This window comes from Monopterus albus, unplaced genomic scaffold (genome assembly GCF_001952655.1).
Source record: "Monopterus albus unplaced genomic scaffold, M_albus_1.0 scaffold143.1, whole genome shotgun sequence".
Lineage (NCBI taxonomy): Eukaryota > Metazoa > Chordata > Actinopteri > Synbranchiformes > Synbranchidae > Monopterus > Monopterus albus.
This window is the reverse complement of record NW_018128023.1, coordinates 1181106-1195568: the sequence shown is the minus strand read 5'-3', so window position 1 is coordinate 1195568 and position 14463 is coordinate 1181106. Positions and strand designations below refer to the sequence as shown.

The 14463-nt window shown below is 39.0% G+C and overlaps 3 protein-coding genes across 4 annotated transcripts in view; all 3 read right to left on the bottom strand.

Annotated features, from left to right (window-relative positions):
* Positions 1 to 801: 801 nt before the first annotated feature.
* snx10a (sorting nexin 10a) lies at positions 802 to 4072 on the bottom strand. The gene is made up of 7 exons (XM_020614212.1): positions 3759 to 4072; positions 2449 to 2496; positions 2194 to 2280; positions 1989 to 2089; positions 1795 to 1893; positions 1405 to 1596; positions 802 to 1306 (listed from the first exon to the last, which is right to left on the bottom strand). The coding sequence occupies exons 2-7, from the start codon at positions 2479 to 2481 to the stop codon at positions 1198 to 1200; spliced, it is 621 nt and encodes a 206-aa protein (XP_020469868.1). The 5' UTR covers positions 2482 to 2496; positions 3759 to 4072; the 3' UTR covers positions 802 to 1197.
* A 4341-nt stretch (positions 4073 to 8413) lies between these two features.
* cbx3a (chromobox homolog 3a (HP1 gamma homolog, Drosophila)) lies at positions 8414 to 11110 on the bottom strand. 2 transcript variants are annotated; one of them, XM_020614215.1, is made up of 5 exons: positions 10970 to 11110; positions 10045 to 10189; positions 9694 to 9850; positions 8802 to 8896; positions 8414 to 8519 (listed from the first exon to the last, which is right to left on the bottom strand). In XM_020614215.1, exons 2-5 carry the CDS (start codon positions 10179 to 10181, stop codon positions 8414 to 8416), a joined length of 495 nt encoding a protein of 164 aa, XP_020469871.1. In that variant the 5' UTR covers positions 10182 to 10189; positions 10970 to 11110. The 2 variants fall into 2 exon arrangements, with proteins under 2 accessions (XP_020469871.1, XP_020469870.1); XM_020614214.1 differs by lacking the exon at positions 10970 to 11110 and adding an exon at positions 10814 to 10952.
* Positions 11111 to 11630: 520 nt separating this feature from the next.
* Positions 11631 to 14463, bottom strand: part of LOC109968151 (nuclear factor erythroid 2-related factor 1) — a 5992-nt gene continuing 3159 nt past the window's right edge. The window contains 3 exon segments of the mRNA XM_074527666.1: positions 11631 to 13221; positions 13333 to 13780; positions 13910 to 13992. Of these exon segments, the coding sequence (XP_074383767.1) occupies positions 12452 to 13221; positions 13333 to 13780; positions 13910 to 13992 (1301 nt within the window). The 3' untranslated portion in view covers positions 11631 to 12451.

Here is a 14463-nt window from a genome sequence, read left to right as displayed (position 1 = left end):
CCCCAAACACACAGCCAGGGCAACTAAGGAGTGGCTCCGTAAGAAGCATTTCAAGGTCCTGGAGTGGCCTAGCCAGTCTCCAGACCTGAACCCAATAGAAAATCTATGGAGGAAGCTGAAACTCTGCGTTGCCCAGTGATAGCCCCAAGACCTGAAAGATATGGAGGAGTGGGCCAAAATCCCTGCTGCAGTGTGTGCAAACCTGGTCAACAACTACAGGAAACGTCTGACCTCTGTAATTGTAAACAAAAGGTTTCGGTACCAAATATTAAGTTCTATTTTTCTATTGTATCAAATACTTATTTCATGCAATAAAATGGAAATAAATTTAAAAATCTAACAATGTGATTTTCTGGAATTTTTTTGTAGATTCTGTCTCACAGTTACGATGAACGTTACTGATCTGTCCATTCTTTGTAAGGGGGAAAACTTGGAAAATCGGCAGTGTATCAAATACTTATTTGCCCCACTGTAGTTATAGAACTAATCAAGACAACTGCAATTGCACCATTTTTTGGATGCATACTATGGCACTGCACCACAAAGGACAAATTATTTGAAATCATGTACATCAATAAAATGCTCATGAACCACAATGGAAAATATTAGTCAGCTTAGTCATTATCCTGAATCCCACTATTGTACATAGTAGTTTGAGGTCATATGATGTCTACACTCCCTCTACTGGGCTATAAGAAGGGCTGCACTGTGTTCAAGATAATTTCCATGTGACAAGATACAGCTAAAGAAATGTGCTGAGAATACAGGGAATATTTCAATCAAGTCTATTTTCTTCAAAAAAAAAAGACAATTTATTCATCCAATTAACACAAAAGTATTCTCAAATATTTGCATAAAAAGCCCATGTACAGTTTGAAACATCTCACTAACCACAACTTGAGCATGGACAAAATTATGTACACAGGAAATATTTAAGAATTTGCCATTATAAATGTAGAATTACAATATTTTTTTAAAACATGAACTTTTTTTTCCAAGTACACCAAATTGACTATGGTATTGCTTAAAGCAAATTATTAAAATGCATTTAAGGGGAATAATGAAGCTTATAAATAAAAGAAAGCTTTGTTCTTTGGTAGTCAAGTAAAGAAGTTGCACCACTTGGGGGGAGAAACGAAAAACAAACAGGTTCATAAATTTGAGAGGAAGCTGCAACACATCAGGGCAATTAGAACATCAGATGAACAGCTGCTGGTCTCTGGCCAAGGACTCTGAAAATGGGAGGGGGCTACCTTGCACTGGCGTGTCCACACTTAGTCCCAAGCCTGATGATGATGATGATGAGCTGTTGTGAGAATAAAAGAAATTCAAGGATCAATTCATCAGTTCAGCAATAGAAACTGAAAACAGTTCTTGAACTTAAATGACTGTCCGAGCATGTACCTTTCACAGTCGGAGTCACAGGAGACCTTGTCTTCCAATCTGATGCAACCACCCACAGAACGCTGTATGGCTTCAGCCACTGTATACCTGGTCTTACCAAGAGCACACCGTTCAATTTTTGTAATGCTGAGGTCCGACTGAAGAAACAGGTGGAGCCGACTGTCTGATAACAATAACGGTGTATGAACAACACTAGAGAAGAAAGGATTAAAATGAGATGAGAGCTAAAAAAAAGTTCCATAAATTGGGAGCAGGTCTCACTCTTCTTGCTTTCACTAGATAAATATGAAAAGCCTCTGATGGTGTGAAGTCTGTTTAATCAAAAAAAAAAAAAAAAAGTACCACTAGGTGGCAATGCTATAATTTCACTGCTGCCAACAGACAACTCACTTTTCTAAAAAGTCCTGCAGGCCCTTCATCCTCTGAAAGACCTGTTCTGTCTTCCTCATACTGAAGAAGGGGTTCCGAGGTGGCAACCTGGGCAATACACTGGACAGAGAGCAAGGAAACAAAAACTAATAAAACATTTCAGCAATGGCATGTCAAATGATACAAATATGTAGGATATGAACTGGTGAACACACATGATCAGAGCATTCTGTTCCAGACAATGCCGCAGCCAAACAAACTCACTGTAACGTCGCCGTACAGAGGAAGTCTTCTTTCGAAAACACATGCTATTGGTCTAAAACAAAAGACAATTTGACGCTTAACCCAAACTTCAAGTAAGCAAAAAAAAGTGCCCAAATAGTACAGCCCCCCCACCACACCTTCCCAAGAAACACTTACACATAAATGGATCTCATAATCAACATGTGTGCGCCAGAAGTCATCCTTGTGGAGCCTTGGATCCCGAACAGAAATGCTAACAAATTCCTGCAAAATTCAGAACTAGGGTTCTGTTTCCATTCATCAAAAGCAGTTGTAAAGATTTTAAGAAAATATCCAAATGTGTTTTGACAAACCTCTCCTCAGAATGTCAAAACCAGCTACAAGTGAAAAATTACAATCCAGCAACTGAGTATGCTTGAAATGACCACTTACATTTTCTGCGAGACTGTCTAGCATACTGTCCATAATGGGTACAAAAACCTGAAAGAAGAAATATGAACATCTGTGGCAATGAAAGATAGTGATTGTTGCAGCATATAATTATTTTGTACAATTTTTAAACAGGTCATTCAAGTTAAATTATGATGCATTTTAAATAAGACTGATGAAACGGCCTAAAGCCATTTTCAAAACAAGTTCCTTTGCACCTGATTAACTAATACTTCAATACCTCAAATGTAAACACTTAGAACTAAAAGGAACAAAGCAGAGTAGGACTTTGATGGCAACGGGAAATTCTGGCTGCAAACACTCAAATACAAAACAAAACGGAGCCTTTTTTCAAACTACAGGTAGAAATATAAACAGCTATGCTCATCAACTGAATAAATAGTCATTATGATGCAACACTTGTTGAAACTAGTTTATACTACTGTTAGTGACCGACTAATGAAGGTCCAAAAGTAATGCACAGCTTTTCATTAAAATACAAAAAGGTGTCTCCTTACAAAACAGGCATATCTCAAGAATTCAGCAACACATTGGATCACGCCATACATCCAAGCACACAAATCAACAATTTTGAAACCAAGTCCTAAGGTTACTTCAGAGTCACTCTGAGTCACCCAGCTCCACGCATCCTCTGCAAAACAACATCTGACTTATCCGTTTGGGTATTCCTTGCAATAACGTGTCCTAAACACATGTTTGTTCTTGTACAAGATTTATAGCAACAGTGATTTATTGGGCTTGGGGGGGGAAAAAAAAAGCAAAATCCACTGTTGGGAAAAAAAAAAATTCAATAAATTCCAGGCTCCTCAGGCCAAGTGAGGTCAAAGTGCAGGCTCAACAACGTAGCGTTCGTTTTTACACAGTGCAATCACTGTGCTTTGGGTGGCAATTAGCACAGTCGGTGCGCTAAAAATCATCATTTATTACTCAAAGAAATTATGTATAATTCTAGCCCAGACCCAGGATCACATGGCAGGGCTGAAGGACTAACATCTGCAGACTATAGAGACACATTTCTTGAAGTCAACGTGAATTAAAATTAAAGTAGCCTTTTGCCTCTTAAGTCACCTTAATTGTAAGAATACCGACAACTTCATGAATAGCTACCTTAAATGCAAACTACACAGAAGGAAATAAAAATTAGATAATTGTTATCAGTCACCATAAAGAAAACTTTATGAAATACGTTAACAAAAAAGTGCAGGTCAACCAAAGTTAACATACACTTTGGCACAAATAATTATACAATCTCGCAAAAAAAGGCAAAAGACTTTATTCTAATCAACACCTACCTTTTCAGCTCTTCACTTCCGAGCAGTGACCCGGTGTTTGCGAACCACCAGGAGCAGCTCAGTGGCTTGAGACTCAGTCGTGTCCCGACTAAACTACTACTGCTACCGCTAACTACTCAGTGTGACATCTGCTTCAAAGCTTGTTCAAGCGTTTTTGACCCAGGCAGGCCACACCACTATAAAATATACACAAAACATAGAATAAAAGATATAAAAACTACATTTAAATAGTTTAACTAAGCCACACGGAAATACGAAGATTCACCATGCTTCCTAGCAGAACTGTATGTATGGAAAATGCACACCTGACCCTAACGCTCAGGGTGGGATCAGTTTAAATGGTCTCACCTGGTGGGAGGAGCCTAACTAATGGTGAAGCAGTGACAGTATAAAGGGATAAGCGAGCCATCATCTAGAACAATTCATTGATAGGATGTGAAATTCGCCAATACTATTCTGATAATTATAAATATAGCTATGGTTTATGCAGCTTTCTTACTGTTTATATTGCTTTTAAGTGCCATAGCCTAATCACTGAACAAGAATGTTAGCCTCGAAGTCAGAGGTCAGCCCTTTTCTTCTCCCAGTGTTTAGTTAACATCTCAAGACACTTTCACTCACATCTGTAGATTAACATCTCATTAGCACTGATCCAGGACATGCACAGTCTTTATGGAGCAACAATTGAATGGACCCTAGGAAGAGTAGCCACTGCCTTGGTAGTAGCTAATGGGGATCCAAATAAATAAACAACTAAATAAAGAACTGACTCTTACCACAATCAAGTTAATGTAACTGTGCCAGTGAGTGTTTCATTTGTGCTACTCTCATTTCTCCATACTCTGGAAGAGAAACAGGGATGGTCTGCTCTGACTACAGGATTTAGTATTCATGTATAATTCTGTTCACTGCTCCACAGGGTAGACTGCTGTACGTTCTCTTTGGATGTCATCCACTTCTCCCCTTTGATGATTTGATTGGGTATGGCAAAAGAACCCCAAATGAACCATAAGCTTTCCCTAATTCAAATTCAAAGGGTAACAAAGAGACAAAGACTGACCAGATACCAAAAATAATATAGGTTATTCTAAGAATCTTTAGTTGTAAATATCATTGCGATTTTACAGTAGCACTTAGACTTTAAGAGTTAATTGCATGTATCCTCTTACCTCAACTTCTATATACCCATAAGTTGTAATGGTTTGACACTATCTGTAAAATTAACATCCAGAAATCACTTGACTGGTGTTCTGCTCAGCGGTATATGGTGGATGGTTTTAACTTGTTACAAATTCATGATGATTTTTAGCTACATTTTACAGGGTGCAGTCTGGTGCTTAGAGTTTTTTATGAACCACTTTTTTCACCAAGTCTGATTCCAGCAGTTACTCTCATGACACAGTATACTCCTTATATATTCAAGGCCATACCACACAGTACTATCACAGTTGAAAGAATAGCACCTCCAATGCACATACTGCTTGAAAGTACATTGATCTAAGAATTAAATCAAAATATTCTTACCTAAGCTCTCAAGAGACTATTCCAGCCTTCTGTCTGACCCAGGATGGAAGGTAAACACAACTAGTGAGATGTGACCTTAAATACTCTTCAACCTCAGGGACAGGGGCGGCTACTAATTTGCATATAAAGGTCTCTATCTTAGATGACATCATTAGAAAGCCTTTCCATTGCTGGTATTCAAATTCAAACTGTGATGATTAACTAGAGGGCAATGAGCTTCTTTTGCTTTGAACTCTGGGTAATTTGGTTATGACCAGAAAGTGTGATTTCAAGGACTGAAAGAAAAAGCTGACTCAGTAAACTGCTCCCATGAGCTGCACTATAGATGATCATCATGTGCTATACAAACAAAGTCCTTTTTCTTTGCTCATACTGAGATTAAGCACAGCTGTTTTACATTAATATGTACATGGTATGATAGGTCAAGATTGGAGAATAGCATACAAAATCAGAATATGTGCACTTTAGGATAGAAAAAATTGTCTTACTCATTGTGGAAACCTGAAGATTCATGACGGCATGGCCTGGTACTCCGTCTTTGGGGCCAAATAATTGTTAAACATCATTTAAGATGAATACGGAGCTTCAATGGGAATGCTCATCCAGTCTTTGGCACATTTAATTGTGTATTATCAAGTAAAATAATGTAAAAGCTATGACATCCACTTGGCAGATATTGCACTATGCAACAACGTGAAGAGAATTTTACTTTTTACTTAGCTACATTTAGTTTCTAGTTACTTTTCAGAATCAGATTAACTACACAAAATACAGCATAATCTTAAGAGTTTATTGATCCCTAGTGGGAAATTCACAAGCTAACTAGCAGCAATTAGCTCCACCGTTACCAACTGCAACATTACACTGACAAAAACATCAATGCATCAGTAATTAAAATCAAATAGTAAAAGATACATCGATGTAATATATACCATTCTGCATAGTGACTGATTTTACTTTTGGTACATCAAGTATATTTTTATGCTAACACTTTTATACTTTGACTTAAGTAATATTTAGTATCTAGGACTTTTACTTGTAACAGTATTTTTACACTGTGGTATTGCTACTGAACAATCTCAATACTTCTACCATTGGTTGGTTATATGTATCTATTGTTCATGACATGAGGTGCACAAACAGTTTTAGGTGCCAGAAGGAGAATCTGGACATTACTGACCAGCTCTTAACGTAAAAACACATCAAGTACAATGTGTAAATGTGGCATTACTGATAGATACGGATACATTTATCTTGTTAACATTTGCCTCTATACTTACTGTATGTCTGCTTTAATGTGTTTTTTTTGTTTTGTTTTGTTTCCTGACAGTTTTTAACTTGGGAGAAAGAAATAACGGCCTTTAATTGTTCCTTATCTCATTTTTTTGGAACTTAAACGTATGCGGTAAGCAGGTCCATCTAGAATATTTTCTGTGAAAAGATATAATTGCACATAGCCCTAATCTACTTAGTTGAGGGATATTTCCATGGAAACTAAACAGAGTTACCATAGAAACATCATCTACGCTAATGCACAAAGGTTCAAAGCCCATCTCCTATGGTCTAATGCCACTCATAAGATTGTCCTCCACACCACTGCAGATGTAGCAGCTGTCAATATGGCAGACTGCTGATTTCTAATAATAATAATATAAGGATAATCACCTTTATTTGGCCAAGTATGTTACACACAAGGAGTTTGTTTCTGGTACAGAACCGAGGCAGCCATCTGCAGCACCAACTCATACCAATGGCTCTAGCAATCAGAGGCAACTTGGGGTTCAGTGTCTTGCCCAAGGACACTTCGACACGTGGACTGCAGGCACCAAGATTCAAACCTCTGACCAGGAGATGATTGCTCCACCCACTGAACCACAGTCGCCCCCCTAATGTTAGAGATGGTTGAGTATTGAGCTTTAATGGTGCTACAAGATGTCAATAAAAATTTACACAAATAGAAAAAAAATTGTATCAGTAAATGTACAGTAGCAGTGCACAAATAAAGTCAGAAATAAAAAGTCCTGCATTTAAAATCTTACAAATTAAGATATATGCATGTAAGGACAAGTGTTCCCTTGTGTAATGTTGCTCGTTATCCACAGTATTCATACTGTCTGGGCTACTGGGTTCCCATCACAGTGACTTACCCACTGAGCACAATTCAGTTCTACCAACAACTTTTGACCTGTCATGTGCAAGAGAGAACAAGGAAATGAATATATACTTTACAGAAATCAAGCATTTTATTATAAACTCTTTAGGGATCAGCTGGAAAATGCTCTCCAAGCTGTTGTCACTACTTGAAACTTCAACATGCTAGTCACCAATTCAATGATTTAAATTTAGATATACACATGAGCATGCAATGTACAAATAAACCTGAAATGTAATAAACAAAATAATAAAGCTTGAAGGCTATGTCTAAGAAACATACACTTGGAGTTGCAAATCATTAACCAAGTTCCAGGTTTCAAACACTATCAAATGTTACATTTTGCCTACATTTCCAGCTGTTTATCTAGATCTCAACTGAATCAAGCTGGCATTTAAAGTTATACAGTTAGTATGCATTTTACTTGGGCAATTCTTAACACATTTCCTTAAAACCACACAAGCTAAGCAATGAAATTTGGTCACATAAAACCTTTATTAGAACTTCAATATTTACAAACAGCATACAAAATGCATTAGAACAAAACATTAGCAACAGTGTGGAAAAAACAAAACATCTTGACATGAGATGGAGATGAAAGTTGGTGACAAACAGCTTAACAGGCCAAAGTAGCCATTTTAAACTTCACAAACTATCACCAAGCAAAATTATAGGCAATGGTGTGTTGTGTCAAAAAGTATGGCTTCTAAAATGCCATCACATAAATCATAATACCGGAAGACTTCCTTCATTGGGTATAAAGTATACCGCAATACCATTACCTGTTCTCTCACAATGGATTCACTCAATACATACAACAACATAACTCTCCTTGACTGCCATACATTGTGAGCGTTGAGACATGTTCAGAAATAACTAAGACAGCTAATACAGAAAGGCAAGCCAAAGGAGAAAGGTGAATCCTGAGGAAACAGGCATAGGTGCTGCAAGGTGTTACAAGGACCAGAGGGGAGTACTACTAGGAATGCCATGTCAGTCTCTCCTCATAGAAGGAAATAACCACTTGAGGGCAGCGGGTGTTGGCCTCACGGGCTGGGACCAAATCTGCTTCATCTGAGTCTTTCCTAAAACACAAAGACAGGCAAAGAGTGGGCAGCATTACAGCAAATATCAACCCATGGGTACTACAACGCCATTATTTTTTTTATATATACTTTGACTATTAGAACTGGAAGGAAATTCTATCACAACAAGAAAACCGAGGGAAAGGTACATGCAAAGTCAGAGTATGAAAGTAATAATGAACTTACTAATGGGACTATTAAATGCTTCAAGAGCAACACATGCAAAAGAATGCAAGTTTGAGCTGTTTAGACATAAAGAGGATTACCTCCTTATCTACTCACCATTTCATCAAGAACATCAACTCCCCACTACTGTCTGTTGCACCAATGATCCGTTCTGGTTCAAGGTTCCTAGCAAAGCCACGTGGTTTCTCAGCCTGCAAGTGGTGACAACTAAGCACGAGCACATGCAAAAAAACTGGAGCAGTGTATTGTATTGTTCCTGAATAATATCAGGGAACTTGGTTTGATCCCAGTCTAACTCAGGACAGGTTCTGTAGGTTTAGCATTATAACATCCTAATTAGGGATGGGAATCAAGAATGGGTTCCACATTGTACAATCCATCGGAATCATATGCCCCTGATGTTATCAATTCCTTTTAACGCTGCTGGCATTTTTTCCTGACAGCAGTGCATTGAAAAATCTTGTGCTGAAAATGAGGAGGAGTCATGGTGGTAAGGAAGAAGCTGTCCAAAGCGTGGCTTCATTTTGTGAAGAAAGATGACAACAGTGCTACTTGCAATGTGTGTAAAATGATTATTTCAAGTAAGGGTAGAAACACCAGCAAAATCTTAAGACATCTTTTGATGCGAAAAGGAGCACTGTTATTTAACATGTTCAAACAGTGTTTCCCATACCTCGACTTGCCACAATATCACCATTGACTGCAACATATCAATTTAATATACGTATAAGTATTGGTATTGTAAAATCTTATCAATTCCCATCCCAAACCTAATATATAGGCTATCATGGTACAAAAGTGAATTAATAACTTTTGGGTGACCTAAACAACAACCTAATGCTTACATGTGACATTTTACTATACAAATTGAAAAAAAAGTGAGAATTATCCTCATGAAATTTATTCCCACTGTTAAATTCAATCAGTGTCAAATGCAGTAAGACTTGGGTTGGAGATGTACTGTATGTGACAATATTAATGAACTCACCATGTCTTTCTTCTTGGCTTGTGCCTCTGGCTCATCTGTTGATGCCTTCCTCTTAACAGGAGCGGGTTTCTCCTTAATACTCTTCTGAGCTTCCAGAAACGCTGAAATCAGCTCTGGACAATCCAGGTTCTCCTCTGGCTCCCAGGTATTGTCAGCACTAAAATGAGCAGAATAAGGATCAGCACTAGCATTAGTAAACATCCCTCAACAACACAAATTTTCCTCAGGAAAGATGCAAACAAATTAATTCACTTTAAAAGCTTGTATGCAGAATAGCTGCTTCTTCACGGAACCACAATGACAGGGAAGCACTTCCAGTTCAGCGCGAGGCGGATGTTCCAGGCAACTCACTCTGTAAATCCTTTCCACTTCAGGTAGAATTCTACTTTCCCGTTAACAATACGTTGGTCGAGTACTTTTTCCACAACAAATTCTTCTGGTTCCTCCTGTGCATCCTTCTTACCCTTGGTATTCTGCTTCTTGCCCATACTGTACTCTAAAACGAAAAGAAGTTGGAGGATTCCTATTGTTTAGGTTTTTGGCAATGTCACACTAATACGTTACATTAATATACACAAAGCTGCATTCGAGTTGAAGGAAATAAAGACTAGACCAGCATTCCCAAAATCCGCCACTAATCAAGGAGCCTTAAGCGAACTCACTTCTTAACCTAGCTTCTTAGCCTAGCTAAGAAGTACCCGGTAAAGTGTTATCGAAGTCAGCCAGATAATGAGTTAAGTTAGCTTGCGTGCTAACTGTTACGTTAGCTGGTATAGCTAATTTCAAATGTGGGTGACAGAGTACATTTCATTTACTTTGCTGTACCAACTGGAATCCAGTATTAACAAAGATAGTTATGAATAAAAAACTTAGTGACTGAATATCGGCAGTGTGTATTATGCTAATCAAGGTTAAGTTAACACCGGGCTAGCCAAAATACGCTCAGAAGCTATTAGCATGTAACTAAACACATCTAACGCACTTGAAGCTAGCTGTTCATCTAGTTAGTCAAAACAAGTCCGTATACTTTGAGATATTTTAGCATGCACTGCCAATGCATGCAGACTGATATAATATAACCAAGCTAGCTTAATACGGTTAAGATAATTTTAAGACTCACTCCATCTGCATAACCTACGTTGCCTGCTTACGTTGCAAAGTAAGCCACAACTCATAAAACAGATAAAGCTATAGTCAGCAGGCCTAGATTACGCTATTTATATTGCCGAGTGTTACACAACGCTGCGTTTACAATAACTCATTTCTGCATACGCACCTTAAAAACGCTTCAGTACCCTCTTACCACGCGGTCGACCTGCTCTTCCTCTTTTGTTTGTAACACCGGCGGGTACTGCAACGCTCCAAGCACTAAATTTCAAGCTGATTTAGCTCTGCTACGGGAGCCTGGAAGGAAAACGCGCATTGCTATTTATGTATTGCCGCTCCAACGCCCGTTCATCAGAAGCTGGATACAACGTAGGCCTATCTGAACCTGGCCTGTCTCAGAACAATTTCTTTATTGACTGAACTAAGTTATTTTTCAAATAGGACTTACCTGCAAGGATGCCTTAAAAATAAAATCACTTCTGGATACCTTGTGATAAACGTGTGTAAGAGGACATAGAGACTTTATTAAATCAGAAAGAACAGTGCCTGCAAGAGCTTTTATAATTTCCTAAGCAAAATCATATCATCACAAACACTGTGGTGTCAACATCTGATTGTGCATCCCTGCAAAAAAGAAAAAACATAATAAAAATGAGATGTAAATGTATACAGACAGTAATACTCTTGTTCAAACAATGAAATTAAAATATTTGTGAGGGACAGGGGGAGTAACTCCTTTAATACTTGATGCACTTCATCCATTTAACTCACTCATTGACTGACTATATAAAGGCATCCTCATGAATAACATGGCGACATGTACTAAATAGTTAATACAGCTCAGATAATAATTTTAATAGTGAAACATTGATACATTAAGGGCATCTGTGATTTGTGTACACACAATAAGCAAACACCAAATGCTAATTAAGGCTTGTCAAATTTAATCATTGGTATCTTGTATGTCAGCAAGACAAAAAAAGAAAGAAATCTTATATTTGTTGTTTCAGTTCAAACTTTTGCAGAACAGCACATGCCCTCAAATACCAAACCAGCTAATGGGTAATATCCCAATTTTCCTACCGCTCTGAGATAAAGTTACCATTATAAAAAGACACATACTGCCTTCGACAGTCTTATGATCCATATAAGAATTTTAGGAACATCAGAAACTTTAATAAATACAATCTTTATCCTCCTCCTTACACTGAACGGATATACAGTGAGAGTCAAGACTACTTGGAAACAAACAGAATCCTTTCTATCCAGTATCTGTTACAGTGCTAGCCATATTGACTTTTAAACATACCTGGCTGTCTATGCTCATCTGTAAAAACAAATGTAATGACTTTAACTGGCACAAAGAGACACTGGTAGCATTGTCAGCAGCTTAGCTATTCTCTTAAACTGGCCCCAGTGCCTTTCCATCTATCGTCCAGTGTGTAAACTACATTTTTCCATGAGACATTTTATTTGCAGGAAAAAAAAGTTATGTCGACGGTTTCTTTACTTTTCGCAATTTTGCCAATTTAGGCTCCCAACAGTGGTGAATCCACAAGCACTTTTACAAAAGGAGATCCCAAAGAGTCAGGCAAGTAAGTTCAGTAATAGCCCAAAACCTAAAAACTCAGTCTCAGCTGGCAAAACTGCATCATTGTTTTTTCTCTTTCTTCCTCTTGACTGTTTTGTTGCCAGTTGACGTGGCGACAGCCGGCCGCCTTATAGGCTGAACTACAACCCTTCCATTAGCCCCGCACTGCAGGGTGAATCTCTCTGGGTTCAGGGGCTGTCCCGATTCATCCCTCAGCTGGGCCAGGACATCTCTGGTCAGCTGCTCAATCTGCTGGCCCACAGCACCCATTGTCTTGACTTTAAGCTGTTTCTCCCTCAGTAGCCTATCTCTCTGAGCTTGCAGCCTTTCAACTTCCTCCTCAAGCCCTGTGATAGCATCTAGTTTTCGCTTGCGGCAGTTTTGCGCCGCCAATTTATTCTTTCCCCGCCTGCGGATATCCCTCAGTAGTGTCACCTGTTCAGGGGATAAGCCCTGACCGTCAAGAACTTCCAGGAACTCCTCTACAGGCATGTTAACAATCTGCAAGACAGAAAATGGGATGCACATGGCACGGGCACGTAGCTCATCGCGACTCAGCTCCCTTTCTTCAAACCTTGGCCCATCATCATCGCTGAGAGGCTCCTCCTTGATGCCTTTGTGCGGAAGTGTTACTGATGGCTGGTTGAGGAAATTAGGAGATGAGTAGCTGTGGTCATGCCATACACTCTCACTCAGATCAACAGGTGACAATGCTGTGGTGTAGTCCATGATGCCTTTTGAGGCGACTGAATCCACCTCACTGCTATAGCCTGTGGCTCCACACTCGTCCTCACAGTATGAACTGGATGATGATGACATGTCTGATGAGCCTGGATGAGTGGGGAGTTAAAGAAAGCATTAATAACAGTTTCTTGGATCCACAAGCACAGAGTATAAACATATTTAATCTATGTTTATACTGGATCAAGATCTGAACCAACCTGGGGAGACTGGGCCTCCAGAGCTGCTCTCCAGAGAGAGCCCAGAGTCTGAGTCCAAATCTTCGAGGAGTTGGGAGTCTAGGTTCTGCAAACTGTCCATCAGCTGATTGTCGATAGCGTCCATACCTTCTAAACCTAGCTGATTGATCTGATCAAACACGGCCTCATCCAAACAGCCACCCATTGCACTGTGCGATGACACATTTCCCGTTAAATTACATAATGAAACAAAGGGTAGAGCAGCCAGGCTCAGGGCCATCCCTGGTGAAGCATCTGAGTGTGAGAGGCCTGTAGATTCCTGTTGGAATAGGGTTCGTTGTTGCTGGGTGAGTGGTCTGGCCTCAGCTCTTTCTGTCACTACACCAAAGGCTACCAAAGCATCATGCAAACTGACATCCTGGCTGATGGCACTGGTGATGTCTGTGTCCATAACAAGAGAGTCCAAGTCCTATACAAGAGACACACATTTTAGTTCAACCATATTGTTCACAGCCTTAAACATCTTCTTACACAGGGCACAACTTTTTGCTATATCTGACATTAAGCCTCACATAAAATTAATTTTCAGAAAACTTACATCAAGGTCAGTGACAGAGAGAGAAAGTAAACTGTTCCAGTGCTGGTCAATATTAGGTGTAGGAGGATGGTCCGCTGGATCAGAAAGTGCAGCGATGCCTTCGAGGAGACTCTGAAATACGCAAAGCATGCAGAAAAAAACTGCCATCACACAGAAAGTAATAAGTTTTGTTGCCAAAGTTATGACACAAATGTGAATTAAAGTACTGTACTTAAATAATATTTTTCCCAGTAAGAGACAGTAATCATTGTGCTTCAACATCCCTAATTCTACTGGGTGTTACCAAAGCTGCATCATCATCAGAATGATGAGTCAGGAACATGATTTTCTGGTTAAAAATGGGCACAACACCAATTTCCAGCACTGACATCTAACTGTACATTTTATGTAGATGTGGCACTGACAAAAAAGGTAGTGTGCCGTATGTTTCATAAAACGGGCAGTGTTTTTAAAACACTGATAAAAATGGGCAACGTTTTCAACAACATGCAGCAACTAATGAAGGCAAATGTGATAAACAATTGCATACCTCTTGTTCCAGTGTAGAACTGTGG

What these genes read in the sequence shown, in the direction of transcription:
- snx10a (XM_020614212.1), bottom strand. Translation starts at nt 2,481, where the DNA reads ATGGACAGTATGCTAGACAGTCTCGCAGAAAAT. An exon ending in TAGACAGTCTCGCAGAAAAT is followed by an intron (nt 2,281 to 2,448) that starts GTAAGTGGTCAT and finishes TGAATTTTGCAG; the next exon opens with GAATTTGTTAGCATTTCTGT. An exon ending in TGTGACTCCGACTGTGAAAG is followed by an intron (nt 1,307 to 1,404) that starts GTACATGCTCGG and finishes TTCTCACAACAG; the next exon opens with CTCATCATCATCATCATCAG.
- cbx3a (XM_020614214.1), bottom strand. Translation starts at nt 10,868, where the DNA reads ATGAGTTGTGGCTTACTTTGCAACGTAAGCAGGCAACGTAGGTTATGC. An exon ending in AAGCCAAGAAGAAAGACATG is followed by an intron (nt 8,897 to 9,693) that starts GTGAGTTCATTA and finishes CACCACTTGCAG; the next exon opens with GCTGAGAAACCACGTGGCTT. An exon ending in TTGATGTTCTTGATGAAATG is followed by an intron (nt 8,520 to 8,801) that starts GTGAGTAGATAA and finishes TTTGTGTTTTAG; the next exon opens with GAAAGACTCAGATGAAGCAG.